This window comes from Corvus kubaryi, unplaced genomic scaffold (assembly GCF_017639235.1).
Source record: "Corvus kubaryi isolate FWS band 111438036 unplaced genomic scaffold, C.kubaryi_AGA036_p1.0 37398, whole genome shotgun sequence".
In the NCBI taxonomy this organism is placed as follows: Eukaryota; Metazoa; Chordata; class Aves; order Passeriformes; family Corvidae; genus Corvus; species Corvus kubaryi.
This window is the reverse complement of record NW_024581137.1, coordinates 48,609,677-48,627,767: the sequence shown is the minus strand read 5'-3', so window position 1 is coordinate 48,627,767 and position 18,091 is coordinate 48,609,677. Positions and strand designations below refer to the sequence as shown.

Genomic DNA, 18,091 nt, shown 5'->3' with positions numbered 1-18,091 from the left:
TTCAGTTGTCTCTGGAAGTGTTCAGCAAGACAAACTTTTTTTTTTTTAATATTGCACTCCCCTTTATCTGAAAATGTAGAATTTCTGCAATTTGGTTCCTTTCTGTAGATACTGAGTGTTTTCAGCATTTCTGCACTGTAGTGACTTGTAGTTTTACTGTTTTACTAGACTTTTCTTCCTTTCATTTGGTATTACATATGCACATACTAATTTGGATTTAATGAGTCTTTTCTGTTTTTCCCCTAATAGCTTCACTTTGAGGGAGCATGCTTATCAAATGTTTAGATGAGTTTGACATATTTTTTTAAAAGCTTCATTACACAAATAAACAGGCATATGCTCTCAGGTTAATGTTTGATTTGATTAGCTTCATGCAGTTTTAAAGATAAACAGCAGTGAGTGTTTTAAATTGGAATATTTCTGGGTTTTACTAGAATTATATAATAAGTACATTTTTTTCAAAGACACTACACTGGCTAGCAGGGACTGCCTGAGTTATCAGATGTACTTGTTTGGGAATAGGCAAGGAAAGTTTTAAGGTCTTTTGCTGGGTTTGGTCTTTTTCTTCTTTTTTTCCCATTAAAATCCTTACCCAGACTGAATGGGAAATGCACTCTGCACTTGTACAACTCATTATTCCAATAAGATTGCATTACTGTAGTACAGAATAGTTTGTCTTGCATTCTGTAAAAGGGCTGCTATTAAAAAAGAAAAAAAAAAAGAAATGAGAGGTATGTTTGCATCCAGACTCACTTTCCGGCCATCAAATGTCAAAATTTTGACAATAGGGTATTGTCAGAACATTAAAGAATCATGGAAAAGTTAATGTCTGTTTTTATTTGTGAGATAATTACTTAATCTTGGATCAATGTGGAAAAAAAATGTTGGTGTCTCTGCTATTTCAGATTGTATCCAGTTTTAAAACTACAACATCAAGGGCAATCTGTCAACTGGTAAAGGAATATGTTGGCCACAGGGATGGTATTTGGGATGTCAGTGTCGCGAAAACTCAGCCAGTAGTGTTGGGAACTGCATCTGCTGGTAAAGTTTTGTGTTGCTCGAATGTTTAGAAAATGCTTAAGTCGCTAAGCTATAGCAAATACAGATCCAAAGCATACTTGGAAACGGAGCTCCACGCTGAAAGAGTCCTTTTAAAGAAATTCTGTAGCTGAAAAATTCTTAAAATGGGAATTTCCTTTTCCTTAGAGGGTTCAATTATACTTGCTGGTCTTTCTAAAACTTGTGCCAGTTCACTTCCATGCAGGTTATACTCTCCTTAGTCAGCTTCGCATGTTGGGTGATGTGGATGGGTGGGATGGGGAGCTGCTTGCCTGGGGAGGCCTCTGGCACAGAATTTCATACGGCTGGATACAGAGACTCCTGCAGGCTTTCTATCCTAGCATTGTTTAGTCTTTGTTTTATAGAAACTATACACGTGGTCATAGTTTGCATATTCTTGTATTCTTGCATTCTGTCTTTTGCCTAAGAACACAGGGACAGCTAAAAGTGTTAATTTTCAGTCCTTTTTACTTTATTAGATTTATTCCTTCCCACTTGAGGGGGAACAAGTACTAATGAATAAGTCATTAAATCTGTTATAGTCCAAAAATCAATATAGATATTTGTGTAGTTTTAGAAAATTATTAGGGAAATAAATCATAACTAGACAGAATCAGTCAATTTGAAGTGATAGTCTTTGGAAGCTGGAACAGAATCTGAAGGTACTGACTAGATCAGTATTTACAGACCAGAAACCTCTGCTTTTTGGACTGACCTGTTACAATTTTTATGTGCCTGCTGAGGGGCACATTTTATCTTTGTGTGCGACATCTTGTCTTTGTCCTGATTTAACTTGGAAACAGCCATTCTCCAATTCAGCGTTAGGTACTACCCACTTAAATATTGAATTGTTTAATTTTGGGTGTGTCAGGATAAAGGAGAGGCATTTTGATTTCCTTTTTAAATTAATTTTTTTAGTGCTCTGCAGTGACCTGTATGCATTTGGAACTTCCATGCAGGAAGTAAATAGATTGTGCATAGAGTTCCTGTTTGTAGTGACTGCCTTTTCATCATGGGATGCTTTCTCTGATTTTTTTTGAGTCTCATGATACACAGCTGGAGCATTATATATGAAGCATGTAACCAAGTTAGGAAAAATATCAAAAGTAGAATTTGTCTTTCAATAGTTACTGCAAATTAATCTGATTAGGATAGCACCTTTACTTTTTGGGCAAGACGTGTACAATGATAAGAAAATGTTTTGTATATAAGGTGGTAGTCAAGAGTTCTACATTTAAAATCTTTCATATGGTATGTGCTAGAGTGGAAGATAACTTGTTTGTTGAAAGGGTAAAAATGAAAATCATATGTTTTTAACTATTTACAGCTGCTTTTTAATCTTTGTAGATCACACTGCTTTGCTGTGGAGCATAGAAACAGGGAAGTGCCTTGTCAAGTATGTAGGGCATGTTGGCTCAGGTAAGATAAGGGCATGTTGTGAAAACTGGGAACAGAGCATGGGAGGGGGAAATGTGTTTTGGCCAGCTACAGAAATGTTTATTGGGGTTTCACTTGCAGGTGTGCCAATATCATTAACAAGTCAATTGTGAAGTTCCACTAATTTTCATGCAGAGAGCATTTTGTAATATGATTCTTTATTGGAGAGGCACGTTAAGACAGTTCTGCAGATGCTAAGTGAATAAACAAGTCCATATAAAGAAATTTACAGGCACAGTTACGACACTCAGAAGTTAAATGTCACAACTTACTGAGGTCTCGTGTGTGCGGAGAACAAGGGAAACTTATATAAGCCTAAATTAGCTGTCTTGCAGGATCTGTGTTATATTTGGGTTAGAAACTACAGATGCTGGGTGAATATCTATTTGCACTTATTTATTTAATATCCCATATATAATTTGCTGCATAATACCAAGATCTTGTTTTTAAGACAGTTTTAAGACAGTTAATTAAATATAGGTGTTTGTCTTTCTTTATACCAATATGAATATTGTGGATACAGGGTTTTTAAACCCCATCTTGGGTGGAGAGGTGCAGTGCAGTGAGTGTTCTTGATGTTAATGTTAATTTTTGGTATCCAATTTGACGAGAATCTGATTCGCCCCCTTCTGTCTCTTAATGAGTTACAATACAGGATTTTGTAGACCAAAATTGGAGAGGTTTTCCGTAGCTTTAATGTGCTGTAGAGAATGGAGCACTTTGAGTGATCATACCCTGGGAAAGTGAGGAACGCAGTTACTGACCAGGATTGTTTAGTTAAGTAACTCAGCACATCACAGGAACTTTTTAAGGATACAAATAGAATTAAGTTCTCTAGAACTGCTTCAGCCATGAGTTGTACTTTTTCTTTCTGCTGTATGACTTTTCTCTCCTACAGCGCAAAGATAAATACATAGAAAAAACTGGTAACACGCTAATGTGTTCAGGTATCTCGGGTTGCTTGCTGTATGGACCTTTAAGTTCTGTAAGGTCATGTTTGAAAACTTCACTCACTTGAACTTCCATGCTGATAGTTTTCTTTTAAAATTGCTATTTGGATAACTATGAAAATAAGAAGTTCTAACCTATATTTAAACAGCTGTGTTTAAACAACTGTGTTTGAACAACAACAAAAAAATTATACTGTATATAAATTTTATATAACTATACACATCTATAAACTATATTAGAAATAATGTATTTTTTATTTAGTAAAACTTCTTTTTTTTTGAACAGTTTGACAGTTGATTTGAAATGGTGCAAAGGTTTTGGGTGCCAGCAGCTGGTGCACCACAGAATTAGTTCAGTGTAAGGAGTATCTTTTTAGACTCATTGCACCGTGCTCTCCCAACAACATGTGCATCTATTTTACTTGTATAATGAATGGAAATGATTTCTAAATTCTGTCTTGAATTGAATCTTATGCACTGAAATGAAATGAAGAGCTTCGTTGGGTGATAGAATTCTTGCAGGCCTATTTTGAAGCCATTATGTTTTGATATGGTTGCAGGACTGAAATCCCATTTGTGTTACTTGCATCAGGTTTTCAGTCATTTCTTCTTGCAATCCTAAGTAATAAGCAGAAAGTTGATGGTAACATATAGTAAGTTTTCATTAAGTTAAAAATAATTATGAATACTTAAATTCTCTTTATGGAAGTCCAGAGCACTGTCCCCTGTCAGCTTATGTACTTCTTGAATGTGGTTTGTTTATCCTCTCTAACATGAACCACTTGTACTAGATTCAGGAAATAACTTTCTAGAAAATATGTGTTGTTGTATAATCAATTACAGCTGCTTTACTTGGTACTGCACTTTTATATCACCTAAAAGATCACAACCAAAAGTTGCTTAAAACTTAAGAAGACTTGATTTTTCAATACTTTTAATGATAAAATAATGGCGAAAGAATTCTTTTAGTATACTAATTTAAAACTTTACTTTGTTTCAAACAGTGAACTCCATAAAGTTTCATCCCACTGAGCAAGTGGCTCTTACAGGTATGTAAAGTTTTTTCATATGTTAAGTATATTAATCTTGATGGAAAAGAAGTGTAATTTGCTAAGTTGTTCTGGTTGTAGCCTCTCTCCCTATTGCTTTGTCAGCATCCTTGTTGATTAAATTATTTTTATACTTGAAGGCATAAAAAATCAGAGCTAGATCTTGCCATCTGTGTTTTTCATGTCATGTTGTCATTTGTGCTTCCCTGCTCCAAACCAGACACTGAGAATCATACATCAGCTGAATGTTCTGGAATTCATCCCGGAGTACTGAAAGAACTAGTAGGTGTTATGGCAGGATACCTCTTGATTATCTACCAAAGGTCTTGGGAGCCTGGAGAGGTCCCTTCTGACTAGTGTTACTCCAATATTCCAAGAAGGGTGTGAGGAAAGATCCATGGAACTACAGACCTGTTAATCCAATCTTGGTTCCTGAAAAACATATGGAGATTATAATTTATTATTTAAAGAATAGTGCAGTCATCAGGCACTGTAAACATGGAGTCACAAAGGGAAGGTCCTGTTTAACTAATTTGACATCCTTCTAGGATAAGGTGACCTGCCTAGTGGCTGAAGGGAATGTGGTGGATTTAGTTTTTCTGGTTTTTAGTAAGGGTTTTGATGTTGTCCTTCACAGCGTTGTTCTGGACAAGTTGTCCAGCTGTGGGATTAGCAGGCTCACGGTGTGCTATATGGGCAGCTGGCTGAAGGGCAGAGCTCAGAGGGTTCTAGTGAATGGGGCTGCATCTGGCTGGCAAAGGATCACCAGTGGTGTTCCTCAGGAATCCGTTCTAGAGCCAGCCCTGTTCAATAGATTTATCAGTGACCTGGATGCAGGAATTGAATGCACCTTTCGCAAGTTTGTTGGTGATACCAAACTGGGAGGTACTGCTGATTCTCATGAGGAACAGGAGGCCTTTCAGAGGGATCCAAGTAAGCGAGGGCATTGGGCAATGATGGATGGGATGAAATCTAACAAGTTCAAATGCCGGATGCTGCAGCTAAAGCAGAGTAGTGTTGAGCACAAGTATAAATTGAGAGAGGAGTGGCTGGAGCACAGCCCTGCAGAAAGGGCTCAGGGGGTGCTGGTTGTCAGCAGGCTTGATTTAAGTCAGCGGTATGCCTGGGCAGTCCAGAGGGCAAACCTCATCAAACACCCCACAACCAGCTGGTCAAAAGAGGTGAGTCAGTGTTGGTGTGGCCTCACCTGCAGTGCTGTGTGCAGTTCTGGGCCCCACAATTTAAGAAGGTTGTGAAGGTCCTTGAATGTGTCCAGAGGAGAACCCCAAAGCTGGTGAAATGGTGGGAAGTTGTGTGAGAAGCAGGTAAAGACTTTGGGTTTCTCTGGTTTGGAGTAAAGGAACCTGAGGGATGACCTTGTTGCTCTCTACAGCTTCCTGAGGAGGGGAATTGGAAAGGGATGTGCTGAGCTCTTTCCCCTGAGAGCCAGTGATGGGATGCATGGGAATGGCTCAAAGCTCTGCTGGGAAGTTTTAGGCTAAATATTAGGAAGCATTATTTTACCAAGAGGATGGCCAGGTCCTGCAGCAGGCTCCCTAGAGAGATGGTTGATGCTCCAGGCCTGTCAGTGTTTAAGAGGCATTTGGACAATGCCCTTAACAACACACTTTTACTTTTGATCAGCCTTGAAGTGGTCAGAGAGTTGAATTGGAGATTTGTTGTAGGTCTTTTCCAATTGAAATAGTCTGTTCTATCTATATATATCTATAAATGATATTTCCAGAAGTAAAGGAGAATGATATTGCGCTATTGGGTGTGCCGAAAAAGCAGTGTGAAAATAAGACTGTTAGTGTGAAGGTGTTTTCAGGCCTGAGCGTACCATCAGTGCAACTTCAGGTTTGAAAACTGTCTGATTGGTCTAATCCTGTGGTTCATATAGTCCAGCATTTAGGATACTAGCTTTGGGATTAAAGAGGTCTGGATTCAATTTGCCGCTATTAGGTAAGTCATTGTAAAATGATGATAATTGCTGCTGAGGTTAGAAATTAAAACACTTCTGCTTTCTGCATCTACAGTGGGCACTTAAAAGGAAGGTAGGGAGTAGCAGGCCTTCTGTCTAGGATTTATCTGTTTGGATTTTCCTGTTTTCATCTGCTAACTGTAGCCATTATTTTGTTACCATAAACAATTTTACTATGTAAAGTGACTTAAAACCCAAACCAACCTAGCTATAGACAGCTTTTGTTTGATTCTTATTCTCCCGTTATTTTTCTGGGAGATGGTTCTGCAAAATATTTCAATTGAGAGTTCTCAGGGATTCTTTTTCTTCAGTGATAATTAATTTAGAACTGGTTAAAAAAAAAAAAATCTTGCTGCTGATCCAGAATAGTGACATCAGAAATAATATAAGGTTGAGCTTTCTTCCAGCCTTCTTAGTCTGTTAGATGAGATACATTTCCTAGTACTTTCATATACATTGAGCTTGCCAGAATTTTGCATACTAATTACAAACTGTTATCTAAACCATTCGGCTTGGTACCCCTCAGGTACTGGAACATATTCGTTCTGACCATAGCAAGGACAATCTTGAGTTTTGCCTTAGTTAATAATGAATAAGTCCATTTTAAAACAGATGGAGTTTAAAATCACATGGTACCTGCTGAGCTGTAAACTGCTACTAGTTAAGCTGAGTCATAAGGCAGAAGAGGAATAGCTTACACTTGCTATTTTGGCTTTCTCATTAAAAGCACAGTAAAAATATTTAATGGAAGAAATCATTGAATAAAGAACCCCAGTATTTTGAGAAACAATAAATGAATACCTGGTGATGTATCCAAATGTCACATATTGAACAGTGGTGAGACTCGTGTTCTGATGTGTAGTATTCAAATGTATGTTTCACTGTAGGAGTGATTAATTTGGTAGCTACTTATGTCTTGCATAATGAGTTACGTCTGAGATGTTGAGACTTGCTTACCATGAAGTTCATAAGGGTATATGTTAGGAAAGATAGATGCAACTTAGACAGTATTGCTAAATGTAATATTAAAGCTTGTTTTTATTGCGCATGGAAATGCTCTTACTTTTTTTCTCTCTCTTTTTTTTACCTCTTTTCCTCTGTGCAGCATCTGGAGACCAGACTGCTCACATCTGGAGGTACATAGTACAGTTGCCTACACCTCAGCCAACTGCAGACTGCAATGTAAGCAATCAACCTACTGCAACTAAACTAATTGCACAGCAATTTCATCAGATACAGGTTTTATGATAAGACTAAATGTTAAATTTACACATAATTTAAAAATACATGATCTCAGGACTGCCAAAGGTGGGATTTTAAGGTTTTAGTTGAACAGCTATATTTCAGCTTTTCTTTGAGAATAGACTCCCTTCATGTTTTCAAAGGCATTTGGTGCAGAACAGAATTTACAGCTGCAAGGAGATGAATCAACTTCTTGTTCAAGGTAGTAAATATGTAAATGAACTGTAAAAGTATAATGAAGTGCTTTTTAAACTAGCTAAATTTTTGTAGCTTAACTTACCAAGGCACAACTGTTAGCTATAGTTACTATAGTATTAGCTATAGTTGCTGTGGATTGAAAACTGATGATAAAGACTTGCAATTTTAGCATTTATTTAATTGAGTCTTTATTGATTTCTAATCAACCCTTTCCAGAACACATCACATTGTCTGATGTTGTTGTCCCCAGGCCTTGATTTAGTCAGTGTTTACTCTAGCCTGTCAAATGCTTATTTTACTTAAAACCACCCTTACTGAATTGTGAAGAAAACATAGCTTATAGCATGAGTTTCACAGCAGGCTAAGTAGGGGCAGGAGTTGGCTGTATAATATGAGATAGATTTCTGAATGGAAAATGTTTGATTCAGTTTATTTGATTTGGCATTTCCATTTTGAAAGAAAATAAAAATGTTATCTTTTCCACACCCAAGTAACATAAAAGAAAGATGTTTTTGTCTTGTGTAAGTGAAAAAGGAGTTCAGAGAATGATGTTTAATGATGAGCAAAAGAATTTTTTTTTTGCGTCCAGTTTACATCAGCACTGCATGATGACTATGTGTCAGCCAACAGACAAATATTGATGTAATGATTTGATTTTAATGGATAAAAATGTCTGTAAATTATTGTCTTCCCAAAGATTAATATAGTCAGTGTCCTGTTAGATGCTTCCTACCCTTAAAAATTGAAAGGAAAAAGTCCCTTGATAATGTGCTGCAGTGAAACTCTAGGGTAATACACTTAGCAGATAGTAAAGGGGACAGATACTCAGAGCTAAAGAGTTTGGAGGAGATTTTAAGATGAAGTAGAATCATAGAATCATTTAGATTGGAAAAAAAACTCTTAAGATCAAGTCCAGCTGTTAACCCCACACTGCTAAAGCCCTAAACCATGTCCTTAAGGGTCACATCTACCTGTCTTTTAGATACCCCCGGGGATGTTGATTTCCCCACTTCCCTGGGTAGCCTGTTCCAAGGCTTAATAACCCTTTTGGTGAAGGCATTTTTCCTAATAGCCAGTCTAAACATTCCCTGGTGCTACTTGAGGACGCTTCCTCTTGTCCTATCACTTTTTCCTTGAGAGAAGAGACTGACGCCCACCTGGCTGCACCATCCTTTCAGAGAGTTGCAGAGAGCAATGAGGTCTCCCCTGAGCCTCCTTTTCTCCAGGCTGAACACCTCCAGTTCCCTCAGCCGCACATCAGCAAGTTGTTAAAAGGAGTTATTAAAACTGCATTTAACTCACTGGTTATGGTCCTTCAACCAAGTTTGTGATAGGGAGTACTGGAATCGGCTGGGTGTAGCAGAATTAATTTACCCACATTCATGTTAAGGGGATTGGGAAGCATTTACCCTGCAAAATGTAACTTAGAGACATTCCTTCCCTTTTATTCTGCATCTTTTTTTCTCTTGCATTTTACAGCAAGTGTCTGGAGAAGATGAAGTTGAATGCTCAGATAAAGATGAACCTGATGGAGATGGAGATGGTTCCAGTGATTGCCCCACTGTCAGAGCCCCATTAACTTCACTGAAAAGCCATCAAGGAGTGGTCATAGCAGCCGACTGGCTTGTTGGGGGGAAGCAAGCTGTGACAGCATCATGGGACAGGACAGCAAACCTGTATGATGTAGAGACTTCTGAACTTGTCCATTCTCTTACAGGTATTTGTTCACTCACAAAAAATTAAATTGGTGGTTTGTTTTTATAAGTGGGATTATTTGTAGCAACTAAAACATTGAGAAAAGTAAGTTGTTTCTCTGGAGCAGTATGAGTGTGTACCATCTGCTGCTCAGTGTTGTAACAGTTTCTAAAATTGCAATCTTGTAAATCCCCTGAGCATGAATTTGTCTTCTTTTAAGCTTATGATTTAACCTATGAAGATAGTTGTGTTTAAATTGAACGTACCTAAATTGAATGTACCCAGATTTTAGTTCTTGCAAAAGGCTTTTGCTGTGTTCATGGTGTGTTAAGCAGCAATAACCTGCACTACTGAGTGTAAAATAAGTAGTGTGGTTTTTGCCTTCAAACACATTCCCAAACTTTTACAGCAGTAACAGGATTAAAGTTCAGAATGATCATTATTCCTTTGTGTTTAGGAAAAAGAGGGAAAAATCATCAGCATTTCATTCCAAGTGTATGTGGAAATGAAAAGTCTGGTTTTCGTTACCTTACTTGTTCTCATGTGTGATTGTAGGGCACGACCAAGAGCTCACACATTGTTGTACACATCCCACCCAGCGTCTCGTGGTGACATCGTCACGCGACACCACCTTCCGCCTGTGGGATTTCAGAGATCCTTCTATCCATTCTGTGAATGTCTTTCAGGGCCACACAGAGTAAGTGACAGCTCTTTCACAAGTTTTTACAAGTTCAAAAAGTTGCAAATTTGGCCAGAACTGTTCCCATGCTCTTTTTGAGGTACTGAGTTAATTCCTGTTTTGTAAGAGTGATTTTCACAGAAACCCCCAACTGTCCTCCTTCTAATGTAGCACAGCAGTACGTAATTTCCAAAACAACAGCCAGGGCTCTTGGTGTGCTATTGCTCATGTGGTAAGTCCTGATAAAAACTGTTACAATTAAAGGTGATTTAAGGTATGAGGTTCTTTTTGGCATTGGTTATGCCTGCTGTTTGGGGTTATTGCTGTGAGGCAGTGGATCAAGCAGATTGCCTCTGCTTGTCTTGATACTCAGTGTGAAGTAAAGGTTACTCCTTTGAAACCAGTGGATAAAAAAAGGATTAATTTTCACTCTTAAAAGCTTCTAATTTTTACATAAAATAAGAAATAAAAGTATGGGCACCAACTGCCATGTTCTGTCAAAACAGTGATTCTGATGTAACATTTTTAGTTACCAATTTAGGCTTAATGTTGTTGTACTGACTACTATTGGATATGGACAAATATAGTCATGAGAATCTGTGTTCTGGTGTTTACTTACCTTTCTGTTTTTTGGAATTCTGATACATAGAAAATGCAGGTGTAACTTGGAAATACCTTACCCAAAGAAGCAAATCTCTTTTTGAGACTAGTGAATGTTTGAGCTTGAATGTTTCAGAAAAAATTTCACCTCCCTCCTTCAGAATAAAATGTGATTGCTAATCCTAGCTCAAAATACAAACCACAAATATTTATTCACATTTCTGGTTTTTATTAATTCAAATGCGTAATTTACATTATGACTGATTTCAGTATCCACTTTTTCTTTTTTTTAGCTATTGACTAGCCTATATAAAAACTAAAACCTCTTTAACCCCCCTGCCCTGGACTCCTGAGCTTGATAAATTACTTGGTGCTTCACAATCATCTGTATAAGTAGGCATCTTCTCCTGATAGAGCAGTAAGCTTGATTTTGTGGCCTGCATCCTAGAATTGTTTAATCTCATCACTTTTGTGTTCTTCTACCACTTTTCCTAGAATGTCATATAAAGTTGGAAGGTTTTGTATCCCTTGGTGCTTGCATTTTTTCCCAAGCTGATTAACTGCTTTGTCCCAGGACATTTTTTCAGAGAAATGACCAAGACTGACCAAGTTTCTGTTTTCCTATATGCTTGCTGAGACCAAATGATGTTGATCTTGGGTGATGGTGCATACTGTAAAAACTGTTAGCTGGTGTTTTGGCTTCTATTGCTGAGACCTATAAACTAGCAGAGAGTTTATTTTTTAGGAATGGAGAAGACCTTGTGCAACCTCTTCAGTCACTCTTATTCTAGCTTTTAATCGTCTTCATGTTTGTGTTTGTGTGCTTTATCAACTGTCTCTGTTTTTAACTTCGAATGTATGAGTTTTTAGTATTGACATAGGCTTTTTCACCAAATGCACCCTAAATTTGAGGGTCTCACAACTGACTTTACTTTTCAGTGGCCAGGGCTGCAGAGGTCTCTGATTTGTGGAAGGGGTAATTCTGTTACAGAAGGTGTTTCACTGAGGAGTACAGTTAGAGCAGAGATGGGGGGGTTGGTATTTTTGCAGTTGAGACATACTTTGAGGAATTTTATTTTTGTTCCTTTATTGTACTGCCTACTGGCAAAATATTTTTAAATTGCTTTCTAATCAACACTAACAATCTTCTCACGTTAAGCAGCATAGAAGAAACTGTTTTATCTGTTGTGGAAAATACATACACAAGAGACACTTTTTTGGCTTTTCTGAATGTCTATTTGAATAATATGCCAAGTATTTAATATTTGGATAGGCCCTTGGCATCAGTTCTGTAAATTGGATGTTACAGTTGTTAACACTGATGATTTAGAGTCCTCAACCGTAAGTTTTAACACCCTCTGGCTGAGTCGTACCTGTTGAGTCTGGAGCTCACAGAGCAGCTATTTTTTCCCAGTGTGTTTCACCAGATCAACTCTTAATGCGCTAAGCCAATATAATTAGATGCCAAACATCTCAATCATGAGGCCAGCATTCCGTGTTTATTGTGTCGCAGCACCCAAAATCTCTCTCCATCCGATCCCTTCCTCCTGGCGGGGGATCCGCGCTACAGCCGCTCACCAGCAGGTGGCAGCACCGCACCGCGGCGGGTGCCCGGCCCGGCCCGGCCCGGCGCGGAGACGGCGATGCGATCTCAGCTTCCTCTAATTAGCTTAATGAACGACACTGGAGGTTTACTCGAAATGGCTCGTTATCGTGTGAAAAATAAAACTGATGCCGATGTGTTGAGAGACTATAGAATCCTGTTATAGACAGAGTATATAAAACTTCTATAGAGTTAATTGACGCCAGAAGATGAAGAGTTGCAGTGCATTGTCCTGTATGTCAAAGTGATGGTATGTCATCATCTATGAGAGATTGTATCTTAAGTGGCCTAAGAAATCACCTTTTATTTTGGTGTCCTGAGCATAGCTTCATTAAAAGCAGATTTTTTCTTATCATCTACTACTAAGGCAATTTAAGAAAATAAATCTCATCCGGTAAGGCCAGAAGGAATTGTTGTGGTCAAGGTGTCTGTCTTGAGCTGCTTGCATTGATATCTGTTTTGAATTAGGAGGTAATTTTAGAATTGACAACATTATGTTAGGTTGTTCCAATGATAAAGATTTCAACTTACCTCTTGGTAAATTCTGTATGTTGCTTGTTGCAGTGTTTAACTTCTTTGCTAAACTTCTTGTGCTTCCCTAGTCTGAGTCTGTCTAGCTTCAGTTTCTGTGTTCTGTTTTTTTATCTTCAAAAGCTTAGTTTCCTATATTACTTATAAAAGTTTCCTATATTTTCTGTTCTTATTTACAAGCTATGTGTTTTGCCTCAAAGTGTGTTTCTAAGTGTATTTTGACATTTATAGACTTAGTATAGTGCATTGATAGTGCTTTTGCACTTCAAGCCTGCAGTCACCTAGTGTCTTTTTTGAAGTTGTATCTTCCCATGGAAGTTTCCAGTTCTGTAAACATGGCTTGTTTACATTTTTCATATACTCTGTGTGTGTCTATAAATATGACTGCTTCAGTTCAATACATGACTTACTTGCCTGTGCCCTGCTGACACAGCAGGTAAAGTATCTTGTCACTTACTGTTTTAGATTTGCTGTGCTCCCAGTTCATCTCCCTTACTTATTCTCTGCTGATGAAAAAAATACGAAATGATGTGGAAATAAGACTGATGTTTCCTTAAATATAAATCTTTGTTATTATCTGGTTTTATGTGTGCAGCAATAGGAATTTGTCTTACTAGTGCTGTGAATCCCCAATCACATCCTCGTATGAGGAGTTTAACAGAGCCCTGGGAAAAGGCTACATTTATTTTATAATCCAGGCACTAACTTGTTGCCTGTTAATTAAATTGATTTCCTGAGTTAAAGCTTCCGAAAATTATACTGGTGACTCAAATTCCAATACCTTTTTTCCAGCAGATACTGCTTTGAAATACATGATTGATAATAACAGCTGTTCTCTTACTGAGAAATTATTCAATTTAGAGGTTATTGATTAGAGCTCTTCAAATTGAACTGAGGTTTTGTTCTGATCTGAGGAGCAAAATGGTTCTGGCATCTACATGGCAGTTTTCATTTCACTTCACTTGTGCTTTCCTTTGCCATCACCTGCACAGCCTATCTTGTCCCAGCTGTGAAGGCCTTGCTTCTCCCAACACGGTGGCCTAGTTGAATAACTCTGGACATGTTAACATGCTCTTGCATATCTACTTGATGAGTTTTTCTGTCCCTTTGAGCACTCTGCATGTGCAGGACTGTCTTGATGTGTGGAGCCTTCTAAAATCCTAATGTTGGTAATTTTTACCATTTGTAGCTTTAAAAAAAAAATCTTAGTCTGTACAAGTCTAGCCAGTACTTTACAGATTTTATACATTTGTTCTGACAATTTAGTAACATTGGAAATAAATTAATACCTTGGGGGCAACAGAATGTTTATTAACTAGTGGATTCTTGCACACTTTTTAAACTAAGCAGTGCTTTTACTATACATTTGTAGTATGTTGATGCTCATATGTAGCTGAAAAGTTAATTGATAAATAATAAGGGGTTTTGTTTTCTTTAGTGACTGTCAGAGGTACACAGTGGTTGGGGACATTGCTCTTGAAATGCTTGAAAAAAGCTATGCAGGGCTTCCAAGTCTGGACTTGCAAATGCCATCCTTCAAGAATAAAGTGATGTCTTCAGAAGCAGCTTTGGGTTGCTCTCCTTAAGTGAATATCCTTTGTTAATGCTTCTTGATTGTTCAGTATATAGTTATGCACCACCTTGTCATGGCAATTAAATGCATTTTTGATCTTTAAAAACCCCATAAATTTGAGCGAGTACTTTTGTCCTAGCCCAAGAAAATGACAAAGTTTGTTTGCTACTTTTCAAACTTACTGATGTTTGTGGCTAGATTGAGCCAGTGTGTCAAGCATGAATGTGTCTTAGCTGTGGAATCTGTATCCTTATGTTACTTTCTGGGCAAACTCCGGAAAAAAAACGCTGATCATGGATCTTATGTTATTTCTTACAAAGAGCTTATAGCTCTTTCGGACTGCAGCATATTCCATCTCCTTTCACTCTGCTTGTGTGGCTCTAAGAGACCAGAAGGGAAAGTTCCTGTTCATTTGCTGCCTGTATGTCTCTGAATGTGCAGCTGGATGGTGAGTTGTGCTTCATCCTGAGAACTCTGAAATTAGAGAATTGCAAACATGTCTTGTTTCAACTTTTTATTTTCCAACCCTTATGCTTGCTGAAGAATCTGCACTAAAAAATAGGAAAATTACTAAGCAGCTGCTGATTGGGATGCTGGGCTGAATCTGACATTTAGTGAATTGACAGTTAATGTCAAAATGGCATTCTGTTTCAAGATCGTAATAATTGCTTTAGTTTTTGTGGACACTTGGGTTTGCCAAGGTCAGTTGTCTTTCTCAGGTTCTTTGGTCTGCAAGATTTAATTCTCATATCTTATTTGTGTCTGTGTTGAATATATTGTTCATGAAAGAGCAAGTCATGGCAGGGGGAAGTGCCTTTTCTCCAGGCAGCGATGTCATTGGACATCCCTGTTGGAAAGCAGTCTTATTCTTGATATGCCCAATATTACAAGGTCACTGCTAGGTATTCAACCACACTTTCTTGGTGAAGGTAAAGCATTTGTGGATGTAGTCCCAAAAATGCAAGCTTTGCACCTTTGACTAATTCTGTGCTTGGGCTTTTAGTCAAAACCTTTTGTGCCAAACAAAATGTAACAAGTTGGATGCTATCAGTGGAGTTTGATCAGTCTAACACATAATGATTTTAGTGATGCTTTGTCTACCATTTTTCTGTTGTTTCTCATCAAAGAATGCCTTAGGCATTCACCATGTGTGGATATCTCAATCTAGGTTCTGTAAGAAATGCAAAATTTTTGTGATGAAACATTCAGTTTTCTCCCCAAGCCTCACTGATTAACTAGATGGTTGTGATATCGCTGTTAGTATTCCTACCTTGTTTTGTCTGCTGAGGGCTTTTTTCCCCTCTTGCATTTTATTGAGAAAAGGCTCCAAACTTGCATTTCACACACTGTTCTGATCCTACATTTGCATGTTGAATATTCTTTAAATGAAGATTATGGCCTGGGCTTGAAGCCCTAGGGTTAGCTTTTTAAAATGCTTCTAGTGCTTCTGAACATGTTTACAAAACCTTTCGGTTTACATTTACTACATACAGGTAACATGCTAAGGAATCAACAGTTTTCTTAGACTTGTTAGCAGCCTTAATGAGTGATAACCCCAGGGATCCAGCTTTGAATTTGTCTCACTTCCCATGCTGAGTGCTTCTTCATAGATCTGTTTCAGGACAGACTAGGGCCGGCATGTTTTACATGCCTTCAGCCCATCCAGGTTGCCTCTCCTTGCTCTCTTGCACAGCTTGAATTCCCAGTTTTCTTGCCTAACATTCCCCCAACCTGATACTGTCATGGAGTTACCAAAGTGCCAAAAAAAGGCAATTTGAAAGTGAATATTCTTTTGATAATTTTGTTTCCTTTTTGTTCTTCAACATTTTCTGGTGTCAGATGGACTTCCTCAAGGCAAATATTGCTTCCTAATTAATGGAGAAGTACAAGAAATTTTGAATAACGTACTCTTTAAGAGTAAGTTCTTAAAATTAAAAGCTCTGTAGCTAAAAGAAAAAAAATCCTTTAAGTATTTTATTTTGGGGAATGGGATACGTAACAAAGTTTGGTTGCACTCAGTGTTAGACTTTAGAGTTTTGTCAATTGCTTTAAAAAAGATGTAGATGATAAGTCTGTATCCAATTGGTTTTGAGTGCTTTAAGCCTCATTACAATAGATCAAGAGAATCTTAATTCTATATTGAATGCATGCACTAAAGAGTGTTACGATTTTTATTCAACCGACCCAGAGAGGAGGATAGCGAGAGGCCTTTTCTTTGTATCCTATCTTGAGCTCAGGTAACGTATGCAGCAGTGGTGCAGAAATAAATGGAACTTTTTTAATCCCCTCATAAATGTGATGAAATGGATTTAAAAATATTTGCACCTTAACTAACTACTAACTTAGCGTTGAGAAATTCTTATAAAAGCTAGTTACTGTTTTCAATCTTGCATAATTTTATTATTTTATGACAGATAGTGAGAAAGGCAGATACTGGCAATTTTCTGCAAGCGTCATGAAACATGTATCTCTGGTTTAAATGGTAAAGCTTTGTTAATTCCTGGAGAAGAGGAAGGTCAGGGTGGATTTTATTGCTCTCTGCAACTGCCTGACAAGAGGTGGGGCTTGGCCTCTTCTCCCAGGTAGCCAGTGACAGAATGAGAGGAAATGGCTGCAAGCTGTGCCCATAGAGGTTTAGGTTGGACATTAGGAGGAATTTTTCACAGAAGGGGTGATCAGACATTGGAATGGGCTGCCCAGTGAGGTGGTGGAGTCACTGTCCCTGGAGCTGTTTAGGAAAGACTGGACATGGCACTCAGTGCCATGGTCTGATTGACGTGGTGGTGTTTGGTCATAGGTTGGACTCGATGATCTCAGAGGTCTTTTCCAACATAATTGAGTCTGTGATTCCGTGATGTGTTCTTACTGTTTCTCAAGTTGAAGAAAAAAGCTCTGCTGATATTTGGAAATAAATCCACAGACAGGCTTTGGGAATTATATCTGTAGCTCTTCCTGGAATTGAGTGCTTTTAGCATTTCTGAAACCTGAATGCACTCAGATGTGCAGTACTGGTGTGCTGCTTACCTGGGACTCCTGTGGTCAGTGCCATCTCCTGTTGAGATGGGCAGTGGGGTCGTCCACATCTGGAGGTTTTAAACACAGGTCCTGGCTTCCCCTCAGACTGCAGACTGCTTGGTGTGGGGATATGCTTTGTTCCCCTAAAATAAAGGAAACTTGTGCAGAAAATGTGATACCAAATTGAACTTCCTTTAGGTTTTGTTTCTGAATTTTACTACTTAAAATGAGAGGCATATTTGAGCCCTCAAATTTTGCTGCTTGCATACAATTGTATGTAAATGTATGTATTCAAGTTACCTTGAATAAATTTATCTGAAAGCTCTGGTTTGGTGCATTTTCATCCCACACACAGATGAATGCATGTAGATGCCTTTTCAAGGCCATGCAAATGTGTTGTCTCCCAGTTCAGTGGTAAATCCCAGTTTAGATTGCAAATCAAAATGGAAAGAGCAGTGTTAACTTTTTTTTTGGTGCAT

General features: G+C 38.1%; 1 protein-coding gene across 3 annotated transcripts in view; it reads left to right on the top strand.

Moving 5' to 3' along the window:
* Positions 1 to 18,091, top strand: part of WDR37 (WD repeat domain 37) — a 46,983-nt gene that overhangs the window by 19,251 nt on the left and 9,641 nt on the right. For all 3 annotated transcript variants that reach the window (XM_042043315.1, XM_042043314.1, XM_042043316.1), the window contains 6 exons: positions 906 to 1,041; positions 2,407 to 2,478; positions 4,451 to 4,495; positions 7,582 to 7,658; positions 9,396 to 9,633; positions 10,167 to 10,308. In XM_042043315.1, the coding sequence (XP_041899249.1) occupies positions 906 to 1,041; positions 2,407 to 2,478; positions 4,451 to 4,495; positions 7,582 to 7,658; positions 9,396 to 9,633; positions 10,167 to 10,308 (710 nt within the window). The remainder of the gene's footprint in view (positions 1 to 905; positions 1,042 to 2,406; positions 2,479 to 4,450; positions 4,496 to 7,581; positions 7,659 to 9,395; positions 9,634 to 10,166; positions 10,309 to 18,091) is intronic.